At 39.6% G+C, this 17,276-nt stretch overlaps 1 protein-coding gene across 1 annotated transcript; it reads right to left on the bottom strand.

The window, feature by feature from the left end:
• Positions 1 to 15,026: 15,026 nt before the first annotated feature.
• LOC149245268 (uncharacterized) lies at positions 15,027 to 15,449 on the bottom strand. The gene has a single exon (XM_089437777.1). The coding sequence runs from the start codon at positions 15,447 to 15,449 to the stop codon at positions 15,027 to 15,029; it is 423 nt and encodes a 140-aa protein (XP_089293903.1).
• Between the last annotated feature and the right edge of the window lie 1,827 nt (positions 15,450 to 17,276).

The raw sequence follows: 17,276 nt of genomic DNA, 5'->3' as shown, positions 1-17,276 counted from the left end.
AATTAAAAATTGTCTTTAGATCATAACATGCAAATTTAGCATTTAATATATGAAAGAGAATAATATGGGGACTAAAGTTACATAAGTAAAAGCATGTAACACTCTCTACTATTGTATATGCCCTTCCTGTTGGAAATAGTATTGAGAGGGGGGGGTGAATCAGTATTATCACATTAATAAAACTTTTTCATTTCCATAATCAGATTCATATATGCTACTTCCACAACTTCTTATGATTAAGTTAATTGATCTTCAATGAGTGCATTAGAACATTATCAACCATATTATCAGATAACAGATGGAGTAATAGAGAATAGATCATCACACATAAGGCACACACATGAACGCCATGATATAAGGTGGAAACCCAATGCGGGAGAAAAACCACCTGCTGCAAGTCATCTCAATCTTCTTCTTAATAAGAAAATCCTTTTACAATATTTGTACTGGTGCAGTCTTATACCAGTACGGGAGCTACAACCCCCTTTGCTCTTGTACTAGCCGATCCATTTACTAGTACGCAAGCTGCTACCTGCTACAATGCTCCAAAGATCTCCCTTAGCTTTTGTACTAGCTTAGATACTAGTACATAGGCGCTGGCCTACAATCTTCTCTCCTCCAGGTACCACGTTTCATCAATTTTCAGACTCGATACACTGAAGCACAACACATAATCTGAAAGACCACTTTTCATCCAATTTTCATACTGGACCCAACAACAGCATTGAAGTTCATAATCAAACAACCTTCTGAATCACCCAATCACCAGATCCATACATATACAATGATATTATGAGAGTTATCAACCAGATCTAGTACATAAAGATAAGTCATTAATCATGTTGTTATCTGAACTCAATACAAGTAACCAAACATCAGTTATGCACCCAAAACCCTGCAGAATAGTCAAAGGCAGTTAAAACAAATTTTAAGCAGGGATCGCAACTTCACTGGTATAGCTCTGCAGATATCTGTACTACCTCCACACCTGTGCCTTCTGTGGCGCCGTGACCACCGCACCTGTGCCTCCTGTGGTGCCTCCGCACTGCGCCTTATGTGGGGCCTCTGTGGCGTCTCCGACTGCGCCTTCTGTGGCACCTCCGCACTGCGCCTTCTGTGGCGCCTCTGCACTGCACCTTCTATGGCGCCTCCGCACTGCGCCTTCTGTGGCACCTCTGCACTTCGCCTTCTTTGGCGCCTCCGCACTGTGCCTTCTGTGGTGCCTCTGTGGCATCTCCGCATGCGCCTTCTGTGCTGCCTCCGCACTGCGCCTTCTGTGGCGCCTCTGTGGTGTCTCCGCACTACGCCTTCTGTGGCGCCTCTGTGGCGTCTCCGCACTACGCCTTCTGTGGCGCCTCCGCACTGTGCATTCTGTGGCGCCTCCGCACTTCCGCAGCTGCAGCGCTCGAGAGATCACCCTTCACAGATTCACTTTCAACTTCCCTTTCATAGATCAAACTTTTAAAACAATAACCCAATATTTCAGATCTTAAGATATTCGATTTGCAAGAATGAATTAGCCAAGTGATCACCTTTGCTTTATATAGGCAAGCTTCTTCCTAAAATCATGGATTAATACCATAGATAACCAATACAAGGGGCCCAAAAACATGGGGCTCAATAATACCAAGGACTAACCACCATGGACCAATGGTAAGTTCTCCAACATATACACACTTTTTATGAGGTACCATGGTCCAAAACCATAGGTTCAAATACCAAGGACTAACTACCATGGACCAAAGGTAAGTTCTCCAACATGAAAGTGCGTGAACTTTTTCCCTACATGAAATAAACTTTTCTCTACATGAAATAAACTTTTCTCTGCATAAAAGTGCGTGAACTTTTCTCTACATGAAATAAACTTTTCTCTGCATATAAGTGCGTGAACTTTTCTCTACATAGAATAAGCTTTTCTCTGCATATAAGTGCGTGAACTTTTCTGCACTATAATTTATCATCTGAGATGAGTGGGTTGCCATCAAGTACAACATATGTATCATAAAACCATACCAGAATCATAATGCCAACAATCTCCCCCTTTGGACTTGATGGCAACCTCAAAATCTTCAGCTCATTCTCCCCCTTTGACATCAAGGGCAAAGGGTTATGCTCCCCCTAAGAGCATGCTCCCCCTGAATATGAACCAAATCTGTAAAGAAGAAACATAATCCACCAAACACCATAAATGACCATGAAAGAGATAGAGACATATTGCAGTAATATTCAGATCAACATCCATGATCGCCTTCTGTACATCCTCCATAATGCCAACAATGCATTATAAGCTCCCCCTGAACCAGTGATATTTGATCTTCAACCAATCCGCAACCCAGCACATGTACGCATATTCCCGTACAACCAACAATCAAAAGAGATTCAACAACAAGATGATGCATCAACAACCCCCAGCTTTTGCCTGAGGTATTCAAAAGTCTCCCTGGGCAATGGTTTGGTGAGTATATCAACAACTTCTTCCTTAGAAGGAACATACTCCAACTTGACCTTCTGTTCAAGCACTTGTTCCCGAAGAAAATGATACTTGATTGGTATGTGCTTGGTTTTTGAATGCATGACTAGGTTCTTTGAGATGCTGATTGCACTTGTGTTATCACATAAGATGGAGATAGGCTGATACCAATTGTTGGGTTATGGGCCCACACTTTGTTCCTGCATTCCTTAGCTATATGTCCAAGCTTGTTACATGCATAACATCTTACATGTTTCATATTCCTCCTGTAACAATTAGCAGCTTTGTGACCAAACATATTGCAAGTAAAGCAATATCCATAAAAGTACCTTGAATGTGATGATCTTTCTGCATAATGGTCTTGAACCCTTCTTCTTCTACATCTAGCTGCAACATGTCCAAGATTATGACATACATAACATTCAACATTATTCATAGGAGGAGTAAAGGATTTTCTTTGAGGAATCTCTTTTCTTGGTTGATGATGAGATTGATCTTTCATTTCTTTGTTGATCACTTTAGATTTCTCTTTATAGTTCCTTGCCTCACCTTGTGAACTAGATTAACCTTCAACAGATTCATGGAAACCAATACCTGTCTTTGTAGCAGGAGACCTTTGACTACTAAGAATATCATCCAAGACTTTAGAACTATCTTGAAATCGTAAAAGCTTATCCTTTTCCTCTAGTTTACATTTCAAGATATTTACCTCAACCTGAAGTTGTTCTTCCTTTTCAAGAGATTGCTTTTTCAAATCTTCTTCATCTTTCCTTCCTTCTTCCATTTGTTCCCTTAGTTTGAGAATCTCCTTTTCTTGTTCTTCATTCAGATCCTATTGCATTTGACGAACTCGAAAGGCACATTCTAGTTGAGATTTTAAGCTGGTGACTTCGTTTTCTTGTTTTGCAATAACTTGGAGTAGATCTGTATTCTGCTTCTTTGATTCTTCAAGATCTCCTTTTAGTGAGAGGATTGTAGCTTCAAGATTTTGATAGTAGCTGGATCTATCTTTGAGTTTCTTGATGGTTGTGCTTCTTTCGTTGACTTCTTTTCTTAATGATGTCACTTCATGCTGCAATTTTTGACATTGGTCTTCCTTGTCCTTGAGTAGCTTTCTTACCTTGTTTCCTTCTTCTAGTTGGGCCTTTAGTTTGGTAGCTTCTTCTTTGAAATCACATTCCCTTTTGTTCAATAGATCTTGTTGATCTCTAATTTTGTCTGTCAGCCTTTTAAATTCTGCTTCTATTTGATATCTTTCTTGTTCACCCATAAGAGCAAATTCAGTAGTTTCGCTATCACTTTCATCTCTTCCAAAAGGAAAGATAGTTGGAACATCAGAGGATAATATATTCATACCTGATAATGATTTTGAATCTGAAGAGCTTCTTATACCTAATCCCCAATCGATTCTCCCACTGTCATAGTTCTTCTGAGATGACTTCTTTTTCTTAGGTGCTTTCTTCTTAAGCTTCTTTCCCATTGTTCCACGGATCTCCTTCAAGCGATCAAGCTTCTATCAAAGGACCTGCTCTGATACCAATTGTTGGAAATAATACTGAGAGGGGGGGGGGGTGAATCAGTATTATCACATTAATAAAAAAATTTCATTTCCATAATCAGATTCATATATGCTACTTCCACAACTTCTTATGATTAAGTTAATTGATCTTCAATGAGTGCATTAGAACATTATCAACCATATTATTAGATAACAGATGCAGTAATAGAGAATAGATCATCACACATAAGGCACACACATGAACACCATGATATATGGTGGAAACCCAATGCGGGAGAAAAATCACCTGCTGCAAGTCATCTCAATCTTCTTCTTAATAAGAAAATCCTTTTACAATATTTGTACTGGTGCAGTCTTATACCAGTACGGGAGCTACAACCCCTTTGCTCTTGTACTAGCAGATCCATTTACTAGTACCCAGGCTGCTACCTGCTACAATGATCCAAAGATCTCCCTTAGCTTTTGTACTAGCTTAGATACTAGTACATAGGCACTGGCCTACAATCTTCTCTCCTCCAGGTACCACATTTCATCAATTTTCAGACTGGATACACTGAAGCACAACACATAATCTGAAAGGCCACTTTTCATCCAATTTTCATACTGGACCCAACAACAACATTGAAGCTCATAATCAAACAACCTTCTGAATCACCCAATCACCAAATCCATACATATACAATGATATTATGAGAGCTATCAACCAGATCTAGTACATAAAGATAAGTCATTAATCATGTTGTTATCTGAACTCAATACCAGTAACCAAACATTAGTTATGCACCCAAAACCCTGTAGAATAGTCAAAGGCAGTTAAAACAAATTTTAAGCAGGGATCGCAACTTCACTGGTATAGATCTACGGATATCTGTACTACCTCCGCACCTGCGCCTTCTGTGGCGCCGCGACCACCGTACATGCGCCTTCTGTGGCGCCTCCGCACTGCGCCTTCTGTGGCGCCTCTGTGGCGTCTCTACATTGCGCCTTCTGTGGCGCCTCCGCACTGCGCCTTCTGTGGCACCTCTGCACTGCGCCTTCTGTGGCACCTCTGCACTGCGCCTTCTGTGGCGCCTCCGCACTGCGCCTTCTGTGGCGCCTCTGCACTTCACCTTCTGTGGCGCCTCCGCATTGCGCCTTCTGTGGCGTCTCCGCACTACGCCTTCTGTGGCGCCTCTGTGGCGTCTCCGCACTGCGCCTTCTGTGGCGCCTCAGCACTTCCACAGCTGCAGCGCTCAAGAGATCACCCTTCACAGATTCGCTTTCAACTTCCCTTTCATAGATCAAACTTTTAAAACAATAACCCAATATTTCAGATCTTCATATATTCGATTTGCAAGAATGAATTAGCCAAGTGATCTCCTTTTCTTTATATAGGCAAGCTTCTTCGTAAAATCATGGATCAATTCCATAGATAACCAATACAAGGGGCCTAAAAACATGGGGCTCAATAATACCAAGGACTAACCACCATGGACCAAAGGTAAGTTCTCCAACATATACACACTTTTGACGAGGTACCATGGTCCAAAACCATAGGTTCAAATACCAAGGACTAACAACCATGGACCAAAGGTAAGTTCTCCAACATGAAAGTGCGTGAACTTTTTCTCTACATGAAATAAACTTTTCTCTACATGAAATAAACTTTTCTCTGCATAAAAGTGCGTGAACTTTTCTCTACATGAAACAAACTTTTCCCTGCATATAAGTGCATGAACTTTTCTCTACATAGAATAAGCTTTTCTCTGCATATAACTGCGTGAACTTTTCTACACTATAATTTATCATCTGAGATGAGTGGGTTTCCATCAAGTACAACATATGTATCATAAAGCCATACCAGAATCATAATGCCAACACTTCCTCCCTAACCTAAATTTATCCCCCAAATCATATACCTCTTCAAGTAGGGTATTTTGTAGCATCAAATTTCTTGACATAACTCCATATATAACCTATAAGAGGAAGTGTAAACTACCTTGACAATGTTTATTAGCAATAGGATCAATAAAATAAAACTAGACAAAATTGTAAAATAGAACATAAAATATCTAATATAAGAGAGATTGATATCTGTCATTGATCTGATATGGTCAATGCCCACAATGAATAGCTAGTCATTCCTTTATTCCATTGAAATAAATGAAGGGATATAACATATATGTTGAAATTTGGTACCGGAGGACAGGTGGTTCCCTTAGGCTTTGATCTTTGGCCTAGGGAAAAGTGTTCAAAAGAATTTAATTTTTTCTCCTAAAGGGACTTTATAATTTTATAAAGTTAAATCTAATTTAAAAGTGACTATAAGTGATAAAGTTACTAAGTCTAATTTTAAAGTGACTTTTATAAAGTCAATGAAAAATTAGAAAGGAAAAGTGACTTTGGAAATAAATGACTTAGTGGGTCTTTATTAAAGTGGGGTGAATTAAAAATAAAAAGTGAGATTTAAATGAGCATTTAATCTCAGCCATTGATCTAAATCTATTTCATCCATTGGATTTAGAGATCACCCAAAAGTCACTTGGATCACCCAAGAGTCACTTGGAGTTATATTAAGGGAGGAAAAGGAGGAAAAGATCACATTCGATTCAATTCTTTCATGAGCAGATTGAGAGAAGGAGAGCAAGAGAGCAAGGGAGAGTTCTGGGCGGCGTAATAGCTGCGGAGTATCAGCAGCGGTGTATCAGCAACAGCAGTGGTGTATCAACAACAACAGCGGTGTATCAGCAACAGCTTCGGAGTATCAGCAGTGGTGTATCAGCAACAGCAGCGGTGTATCAGCAGTGGTATATCAGCAACAACAGCGGTGTATCAGCAGTTGTGTATCAGCAACAGCAATGGTGTATCAGCAACTGTGTATCAGCAACAACAGCGGTGTATCAGCAACAGCGGCGGTGTATCAACAGTTGTGTATCAGCAACAACAGCGGTGTATCAGCAAGGCTGAGATATGTTGTAAAAGTCTGTTTGCTGATTTTTTTGCTGAACATTTCTCCTACTGTAAAAAGGCATTTTCCAGAAATAAAGAAGAGCTCTCAAACTGGTTTTCCCCAAGAGTTGTAGGGGGTTTTTCCAGGGTCGCATTAACAAAAAATCTCAGTGTTTAAATGTGTTTTAATGGCTGTTTATTACTACTGATTTTTATTTCTGCAATTTCCAGCATTCTGTAAAATTTCTAGAATTTGTGTTTTCAGCAAATTTATTTTTTCCAGCTTGTTAAATGTATGGTTATGGGAAAGAGCATTTTACAATATGGGAGAAATAAGGAGAAACAGAAAACCGGGGTGGGAAATGAGAAATTTCTACAATATAAAAGAATTGTTTCAACCTCATCTTCCTTATCTCATTGTCTCCTTTCTCTGTTATAATTACCTCTCACAATGCATGTCTACAATATAACGCCTTGATTAAAATGAAGATTTTTTCTAGGTAAGAAAGGCATGGCCATAAATTTTCAATCAAATATGTGACTTGGTGATGAACAACCTAGATGGGATACAAAATTTGAATATTTTATCAGGCATGTTTAGATATCTTGACGGTGTTGGACCCACCAACATTTAGCGAATCTCCTTGCATTCCTCATGTGAGAGGAAAGAGCAATGGCGATGAGATGTGGACAGCATTGTCCAATCTCTACCAGAGTACCAATGAGAACCGGAAGATGGTCCTGAAGGAGAAGCTGAAGAAGATTAAGATGGGTAATGATAGTGCAGCTGGATATCTCACGAAGATTACTAATGTGAGAGATGAGTTGGTAGCGATTGGAGAGGCCATTCCACCCACTGAGTTGGTGCGGATTGTAGTGAATGGCCTCCCCCATTCATGGTTGAACTTTGCTAATGGGGTGTGTGCACGTGAGACACTTCCCACATGGGAGAGGTTTTGGGATGATTGCATTCAGACAGAGATCAGGAAAGGATAGCTTGGGGCAGCCAAGCTAGTTGAGCAGGATGAGGATGTAGCACTGGTGGCAGGAGGCAATAAAAGCAAAGGGAAGAAGCAAGCTTCCACAAGCAGTGGTGGGGGCAAAGGCAAAGGTAAAGGTAAATAGGGGAACACACAGAAGGACTATTCTAAGGTGAAGTGTTAGAATTGTCAAAAGATGGGACACTATGCAGTTGTGTGTCCGGAGAAGAAGAAGAAGAAGGGGAAGAACCAGGACATGGAAACTTCAGCATAGATTGAGGACTTTGCTATTCGTTTTGACCGAGAGTTTGCGTTCACTACGTGTGAGTCCTCTAGTGCAGGATCACTTGCCACACAGGTTCAGAGGGAGCATGCTTTTCCCTCGATTAGCGGAGCATCTTCAGGTATCTAGTATGTGGATAGTGGGGCTTCACGTCATATGACAGGAGTCTGTGAGTACTTCTCAGAGCTTTCAGAGAGTGGCACTGATATTGAGGTAGTACTCGGTGATGACAGAGTTGTTAGAGCAGTTGGGGTGGGGACAGTGACATTTCAGAGGAAGTCCAAACCTCCCTTGAAGGTGTCAGAGGTTCTTTATGTGCCAGGGATGAGGAAGAACGTCATATTCGTCTCAGCCTTGGAGGACAGAGGATATGAGGTACTGTTCAGGGAGGACAGGTGTTGATGTATCCCAGGGGCACTCCAGCTGATTCAGCTAGAGTGATAGGTGTACGCCATGCAAAGCTGTACAAGTTTGCATTCCAGCCCCTTTTGGCATTGAGCAGTAGTACCGACAGCAGAGCTAGCAGTTCTGAGCTGTGTGAGATTTGGCACCGCAGGATGGGACATATGTATCATGGAGCCTTGAGGACATTGCGGGAGATCACTACAGGTGTGCCAGATTTCAGTAATGATCACTTTGATACTTGCAGAGGTTGTGCGATGGGCAAGTTTGCCAAATCCCCTTTTCCCAGCAGTGATAGCAGAGCGACGGGGATACGTGATTTGATTGATTCCGATGTGAGCGGTCGGATGTCTCATGTTTCCTTGAGTGGATATGAGTACTATGTTTTATTCATCGATGATCACTCCAGGAGGACCTGGATTTATTTTTTGAAGACCAAGAGTGAGGTCTTCAAGCTGTTTCAGGAGTTCAGAGCTCTTGTGCAGACTCAGACAGGTCGAAAGATCAAGTCCCTGAGGTCGGACAATGGAGGAGAGTACACCCTTGGAGATTTTGTTGACTATTATGCGGAGGCAGGCATTAGGAGGGTGTTCACTGTTCCTTACAACCCCCGGCAGAACGAGGTTCCGGAGAGGAAGAATAGATCCATCATAGGGGCTGCCAAAGCCATTTTACATGATCAGGGGTTGCCATTGTTCTTGTGGGCAGAGGCCTGCAACACAGATATTTACTTGCAGAACAGAAGTCCGGATCGTGCCTTGGGGCACATGACTTCGGACGAGGCTTTCTCTGGGAAGAAGCCTGATATTGGTCATCTTCATATCTTTGGATGCATTACATACTCCTATATACCCAAGGAGAAGAGGACCAAACTAGAGCCCACCGCAGAGAAGGGTATCTTTGTGGGCTACAGTGAGACCTCAAAGGCCTTTCGGATTTGCCTTCCTGCACAGAGGAGAGTTGTTGTCAGGCAGGATGTGAAGTTCGAGGAGGACAGGGCCTTTAGGAGGTCAGAAGAGTTAGAGTATCTGGATCAGCCAGACCGTCAGCAGCAGTTGAGTCAGTCGTAGGGATCCAGTGGGCAGGGATCAGGAGGATCCGGAGGTACATCTATGAGGATGTCAGGTCCGTCAGTGAGCAGTGGCTCGCCGAGCCAGAGGGGTGGTGCTCCAGGCAGCATGCAAAGCAGTTCACAGATCAGTTCACTAGGGAATCCATTGATGGACAGTTCACACGGTGCCTCAGCTTCTACAGGTTCAGGTGCAGGCAGGAGGACAGCAGACAGACAGTCAAGAGTTCAGGCTACTGATGGTGATGATGAGGAGGAGTTTCATTCTCCTATGGGAGAAGCATGCTCAGGGAAGAGAAAGCCCAATTGGCTTCAGGACACCTTAAGAGATGCCACATCTGTTGCTGAGCCGAAGAGGCCGGTCAGAGAGAGTAGACCACCTGAGAGGTTTTGTAGCTATATGGCGATGGTTACTAGCATCCTTGACTCTGAGCCTTCTAGCTATGAGGAGGCAGCTAGCCAGCAGGTCTGGAGAGAGGCCATGTAGGAGGAGTATTCTTCTATCATGAAGAATGATGTTTGGGAGGTGGTGTCGAGGCCTGAGGGCAAATCCGTGGTTACTTCTAGATGGCTTTACAAGGTAAAGCATGCTGTAGATGGCAGCATTGAGAAATTCAAAGCGAGGTTTGTGGCTAGAGGGTTCTCCCAGGTAGAGGGAGTTGATTATGAGGAAACCTTCGCTCCCGTGGCTCGATATACTTTGATCTGCTTCATTATATCGATAGCAGCAGAGATGGGTTGGAAGATCCACCAGATGGATGTGAAGACCGCATTTCTCAATGGCTTCATACAGGAGGAGGTGTACATTGAGCAGCCACAGGGCTTTGAGGTTCATGGGAAGGAGTCCCATGTGTGCAAAATGAAGAAGGCCCTTTATGGCTTGAAGCAAGCTCCCAAAGCTTGGTACTCTAGGATAGATACATACTTCCACGGGATGGGTTTCACAAAGAGTGAGGCAGATCCGAACCTTTACTTTATTGTGATAGGTAAGGAGCCTCTCATTCTGGTGTTGTATGTGGATGACTTGATCATTACAGGTGCAGAGAGACTTATAGAGCACTGCAAGAGAGATCTTGCGATGGAGTTTGAGATGAAGGACATCGGTTTGATGCATTACTTTTTGGGTTTGGAGGTGTGGCAGGATGAGGGGCATTTCTTTCTGGGGCAGGGGAAGTATATTGTGGACATCCTTAGCAGATTCCACATGGAGGATTGTAGACCCATGTCGACACCGATGATCACCAACTGGAAGAAGCTTCATGCTTCAGATTCCGAGTTGGTGGATCCCACATTGTACAGGCAGCTGATTGGTTCCTTGATGTATTTGGTTAACACTAGACCAGATATCTATTTTGCAATCAACACGATGATTCAGTTTATGTGTGAGCCTAGGAAGGTTCACTGGGTGGCTGCAAAACACATTTTGCAGTACTTGCAGGGGACAGTGGATTATGGTCTGGACTACAGGTAGGGAGATGCAGTGAGATTGGCAGGATACACTGATTCTGATTGGGCAGGTTGTGCTTCTCATAGGAAGAGCACTTCAGGGTTCTGTTTTGGGCTGGGTTCAACAGTAGTGTCATGGTTCGGTCGGAAGCAGCAGTCAGTAGCACTGAGTTCAACGGAAGCAGAGTATATGGCAACCAGTCTAGCTAGTTGTGAGGCTATCTGGCTTCGCAAGATGTTGTTTGGCTTATTTGGTCAGCTGTTGAGACCTTCAGTGATTTACTGTGATAATCAGAGTTGCATTAAACTCACAGAGAATCTAGTATTTCATGACAGGTCAAAGCATATCGGCATCAGATATCATTTCATCAGAGACTATGTTCAGAAGAGAGTTGTGAAGCATGAGTATACTTCCACTGATGAGCAGGTTGCACATATTCTTACCAAAGCCTTACCATGGGGCAAGCATGTGTACTTCAGAGACAAGATGGGTGTAGTGAGGAACACCTTCCTCGGTAAGAGGGAGTGTTGAAATTTGGTACTGGAGGACAGGTGGTTCCCTTAGGCTTTGATCTTTGGCCTAGGGAAAAGTGTCCAAAAGAATTTAATTTTTCTCCTAAAGTGACTTTATAATTTAATAAAGTTAAATCTAATTTAAAAATCACTTTACGTGATAAAGTTACTAAGTCTAATTTTAAAGTGACTTTTATAAAGTCAATGAAAAATTAGAAAGGAAAAGTGACTTTGGAAATAAATGACTAAGTGGGCCTTTATTAAAGTGGGGTGAATTAAAAATAAAAAGTGAGATTTAAATGAGTATTAAATCTCAGCCATTGATCTAAATCTATTTCAGCCATTGGATTTAGAGATCACCCAGAAGTCACTTGGATCACCCAAGAGTCACTTAGAGTTATATTAAGGGAGGAAGAGGAGGAAAAGATCACATTCGATTCAATTCTTTCATGAGCAGATTGAGAGGAGAGCAAGAGAGCAAGGGAGATTTCTGGGTGGCATAACAGCTGCGGAGTATCAGCAGCGGTCTATCAGCAACAACAGTGGTGTATCAACAACAACAACAGTGTATCAGCAACAGCTGCGGAGTATCAGCAACAGCTGCGGAGTATCAGCAGCAGTGTATCAGCAACAGCAGCGGTGTATCAGCAACAGCAGCAGTGTATCAGCAGCTGTGTATCAACAACAGCAGCGGTGTATCAGTAGCTGTGTATCAGCAACAACAGCGGTGTATCAACAACAACAGCGGTGTATCAGCAACTGTGTATCAGCAACAGCAACAGTGTATCAGCATCCGCAGCGGTGTATGAGCAAGGCTGAGTTTCAGCAAGGCTGAGATAAGTTGTAAAAGTTTGTTTGCTAATTTTTTTGCTAAACATTTCTCCTATTGTAAAAAGGGATTTTCTAGAAATAAAGAAGAGCTCTCAAACGGGTTTTCCCTAAGAGTTGTAGGGGGTTTTTCCAGGGTCACATTGACCAAAAATCTCAGTGTTTAAATGTGTTTTAATGGCTGTTTATTACTGCTGATTTCTATTTCTGCAATTTCCAGCATTCTGTAAAATTTCCAGAATTTGTGTTTTCAGCAAATTTATTTTTTCCAGCTTGTTAAATGTATGGTTATGGGAAAGAGCATTTAACAACATGGGAGAAATAAGGAGAAACAGAAAACCGGGGTGGGAAATGAGAAATTTCTACAATATAAAAGAATTGTTTCAACCTCATCTTCCTTATCTCATTGTCTCCTTTCTCTGTTATAATTACCTCTCACAATGCATGTCTACAATATAACGCCTTGATTAAAATGAGGATTTTTTCTAGGTAAGAAAGGCATGGCCATAAATTTTCAATCAAATATGTGACTTGGTGATGAACAACCTAGATGGGATACAAAATTTGAATATTTTATCAAGCATGTTTAGATATCTTGACGGTGTTGGACCCACCAACATTTAGCGGATCTCCTTGGTATGATGTCCCAACTAGACCTCACACCGTTTGGTGTAGGAGTCTCATTCGGTACAATGGCTCAGTTGCCATTATCTCAAATATTCTCCTTAGCTCTTGTTCTTAAGCACATGAGACTGTTATGTTTGAATCTTCATAAATGAGTTGAGTATGCCTGGTGAGTGCGTAATGTAACTTGTGTCCGGGTTCTCTTACTATAAAGGGAGAGAGTAATTTGAGCCCCTAGATGGGAGGTAATAGTACCTCCTAGGGAGAGACGCAAGCAAACCAACAAGGGTGTGTCCAGCATCAAATGGAGTAATCCATAGCGGATGTTGAAGTCATTAAAACCAAAGTGTAAGGGAAAACACGTGCACCATCCAAAAGAGTAGTCCACAAAAAGGTGACAATCATTGTAACCAATAGAAAAGAATTGATTGTCTAATGTCCCATTGAGTCGTCCACAAGGATGAGACAACAATGATAAACAATACAACACATCTTCAACAATGTAAGTACTAAGATAACAAAAGTAGTTCAACTATATTAATACAAGTTAAGAAAACATGCATTACAAATGTTTAAAGAGTAGTCTTACAAACATCTAAAAAACATCTGTGAAAATGTGTTAACTTTAACAGGCTTCTGAATTAAGCAAAACTCCCAAGACACATATGTACACCATAAATCACCACTGGAGAAAACCGGATATGGTGACATTCAAAGGGGTCTTTGGACTAAGGTCTTCTATTTTTATCTTCTATTCCAAGGCTAAGCTGTTGGTAAGCCATGTATACTGATTCAAAAGCTATAAACTTGGTATATACTTATACAATTACACTTATAATTATGAACTCCTTTGCTTAATTAATTTACCCACGGCTTTTGTACGAATACAGAACATTAAACATTTCCTCCAAATTTTGTAGAATTGATCTATAACAACCCAACACTAACTATTTTTTTTTAATAATCAACTATTTTAATAAATCCGAGGCATATTTTGTATTCATAGCTTGCACTTGAGTTTCTAATCTTAGCAAATTTACTATAGGTTCAATATGAATTCTTTAAAACTAACACTTACTCTCGTAATCACATTCTTGCATTTCATTTTTCTTCTTCCTTCCTAACTCTTGTATTTTTATCTTCTAGTCTCATGCTAAGTTGTTGGTAAGCCATGTCTACTCATTCAAAAGCTATAAACATGGTATATATATATGCAATTATGCTTATAATTATAAACCCCCTAGCTTATTTAATTTACTTACAGCGTGTTTTCAATAGAGAACAATAAACATTCCTCCAAATTTTAACTATGAATTTCACTTCAATTATTTTTAAATAATCAACTATTTTAAACTTCGATTATTATAAATGATATGTATATAACATTCTTTTTATTTAATGAATTCAATTAAAAGCATCTTAATAAGTTTTAAATAAGTTTTAGCATTTAAACTGTTTTATCATTAAAATATTATGTAGAAATTTCTACCATTTACTAATAATTATTGATAATTGAATGATATTTTAGAAACATTCTTCCAAAACAAACACATATATGACAAATTGTCATATAAACTCTTATAATCAAACATTATTATATAATAAATATCAAAATTCTTATTCATCTAAATATAATATTATTTATTTGTAAATAAAATAAATTACAATATCATAATTTATCAACATTACATTGTTGTTTCTTATTCATCTAAATATAATATTATTTATTTGTAAATAAAATGAATTACAATATCATAATTTATCAACATTACATTCTAACAACATTTTCATGAGAGATTTTTCCTTCTTTTAATAATTAATAAATTTAATAAAACAATCCAATGAAATAAATCAGTATAATTTAGAACATACCATACCATAAGTTATGATAATGCGTTAAATGTAAAAGGAAAATTACAGAAAAAATAAAACCTAAAGTCAATACTTATTCCGCATAGTTTAAGCTAGCCAACACGGATAACAGATCTGCAAAGTGGACATGATTTTTCCTCACGAATCCACAGGAGAATGCACTTGGAATGATAGTGGTGTTTGCATGGCAATTGTTTTGCAGGATCTTCACGGGAAAACGGATCGTGACAAATTGCGCACACCACTCTATAGCTGCTTTCACTTTCTTCGCTAATCATGGCTAATGGCAACTTATTCACTGCTACACGAAGACTATCAGGAACAATCATGATAATTTCATCTCTGAAATCGAAGTTATAACTATTGCCCTCCAGATGTTGTTTGATCTCACGCCATGTGAATCTGGAGTTCCATATAATTTGACCTCCACTGGAACCATGATACTGTATGTCTCGAAAAACAATAATATTCTCTGATAAACCCTCGATCTGAATACTGGTTCTGGGATGAATCATCTGTCCAAGGATCGTGTGGGGAATATATAGAAAACTTATTAAACCTCACAACAGACACGAAGTTGGAACCTTCAATTCTGCTCGTTAGGGTTGTTGTAGCCGCCGTTGAGCTTTGCATAGCAGGAGGAATAATACCTCCATTTGCCTCAGCTTCCGCTTCTAGGGCTCTCATAACAGCGATAATCCATCCTCTCAGACATTCGTCATTATCATTTGCATACCTGGCACTCCTCTAGTGCATGAAATCATTAATAGGAAATGAGAATATTGATCTTGAAATTGCTTTATTAATAGGTTTAAATAGTGTTTTCGTTTGGGTTGGAGTTTCGATAATCCTTTTAAGCCGACGTTGGAGCGTGCCAGCGTATTTTAAGCTGCCAGACATGGACAAGTAGTTTTGCACAGAGGTAAGCTGATGCACTTTATCAGATTTTATCAGATTTATAATGAGAGAATTTTATGAAAATATATAATTTATTGAAATTAAAATTTAGTTGTTTTTATATTTACTTGTCTTAAATTATTTATAGTTATTAATGTAATTAAAGTTTATTTATTTTTAATGAAAGAATAAAATTTATAAATTTAAAATTAATATATTTTAACTATAAAATGGATTTCTAAACATGTATAATTGTTCCTCTCATTTATTTGAGTCATGATTTCATTAAAGTCTTTTCTGGATAGATCATGTAATATTGTTTTGAATGTGTCAAAAACATTTAAAAATATAATATTAGAATTTGAAACTAAAATCTTACAGGTACATAAATCGAATTTTTAAATTTGATATTTAAAAATTATAAAATATATTAATATGGATAATTTGATTGAAAAATATAGAATCAAGTAAACACATCACCACAAAAAATATTTAACATTTTTTTTAATAATAATAATAACCCATTATGCTTTCTTGCCCTCCTATTTGTGCATCTATAGTTTTTCAAAATGCTTCTTTGTCTTTTGAAAGTTATGTTGAATAGTACTTTGATGATGATTATTTTAAGTGTATTTATGCAAAGTTGACTCATTGATTGTAGGTGGATAATTACCATTTGCAGGGAAAGTTCTTATACCACCTTGGAAAACTTTGTATCTCCAACAATGAAGTAATACATGTAGCCAAAGAGGCACATACCTCTCTTGTGTCAAGTCATTTCTGTGTAGCAAAAACTTTGTGCCATTTGCAGAGGTTGCATTACTCGCCTCACAATATTGTGACTCAATATGTGAAGGGATGTGTGTTGTGTTTAGTTAGCAAGCCCACTAATAGAAGCTTTGGGCTCTACACACCACTACCTATTCGAAGTCATCCATGGGAAAGTGTGTCACATGATTTTGTAGGTAGTTTTCCTTTCTCTAGGAGAGGTCATGGCTATTTGTATGTCGTTGTGGATCGATTTAGAAAAATGTGTCTCTTAATGCCTTGTAAAAAGCGAGTCACTACAAACTAGGCTGCTCATCTCTTCTTCCAATTTGTATGGGTACACTTTGGTCTTCTAGCATCCATTTGTATGATGGAAACTCTTCCTTTCTTGGAGTGTTTTGGAAGATTTTGTGGAGAATGCTGAACACTAAGTTGAAGAGGAGCATGACATTTCATCCACAGATCAACGGATAAATACAGGTTGCCAACCATACAGTGATATACTTACTTCGAGGTTGATGAGGCAACCATCCCAGATTATGGGATAAAGAGCTTCCTTATGTACAACATGCATACAACTGCGCAGTGTATTCATCCACTCAGAGCTCACCATTCAAGACATGCTTTGGATATTTTTTAAAGGATCCCTTAGACATAGTCTTTGGGAGAGATGAATA

This window comes from Pinus tabuliformis, chromosome 7 (genome assembly GCF_031772625.1).
Source record: "Pinus tabuliformis cultivar Carrire ecotype Pingquan chromosome 7, CPIR1, whole genome shotgun sequence".
In the NCBI taxonomy this organism is placed as follows: domain Eukaryota; kingdom Viridiplantae; phylum Streptophyta; class Pinopsida; order Pinales; family Pinaceae; genus Pinus; species Pinus tabuliformis.
This window is presented reverse-complemented; position numbering and strand designations above follow the sequence as displayed.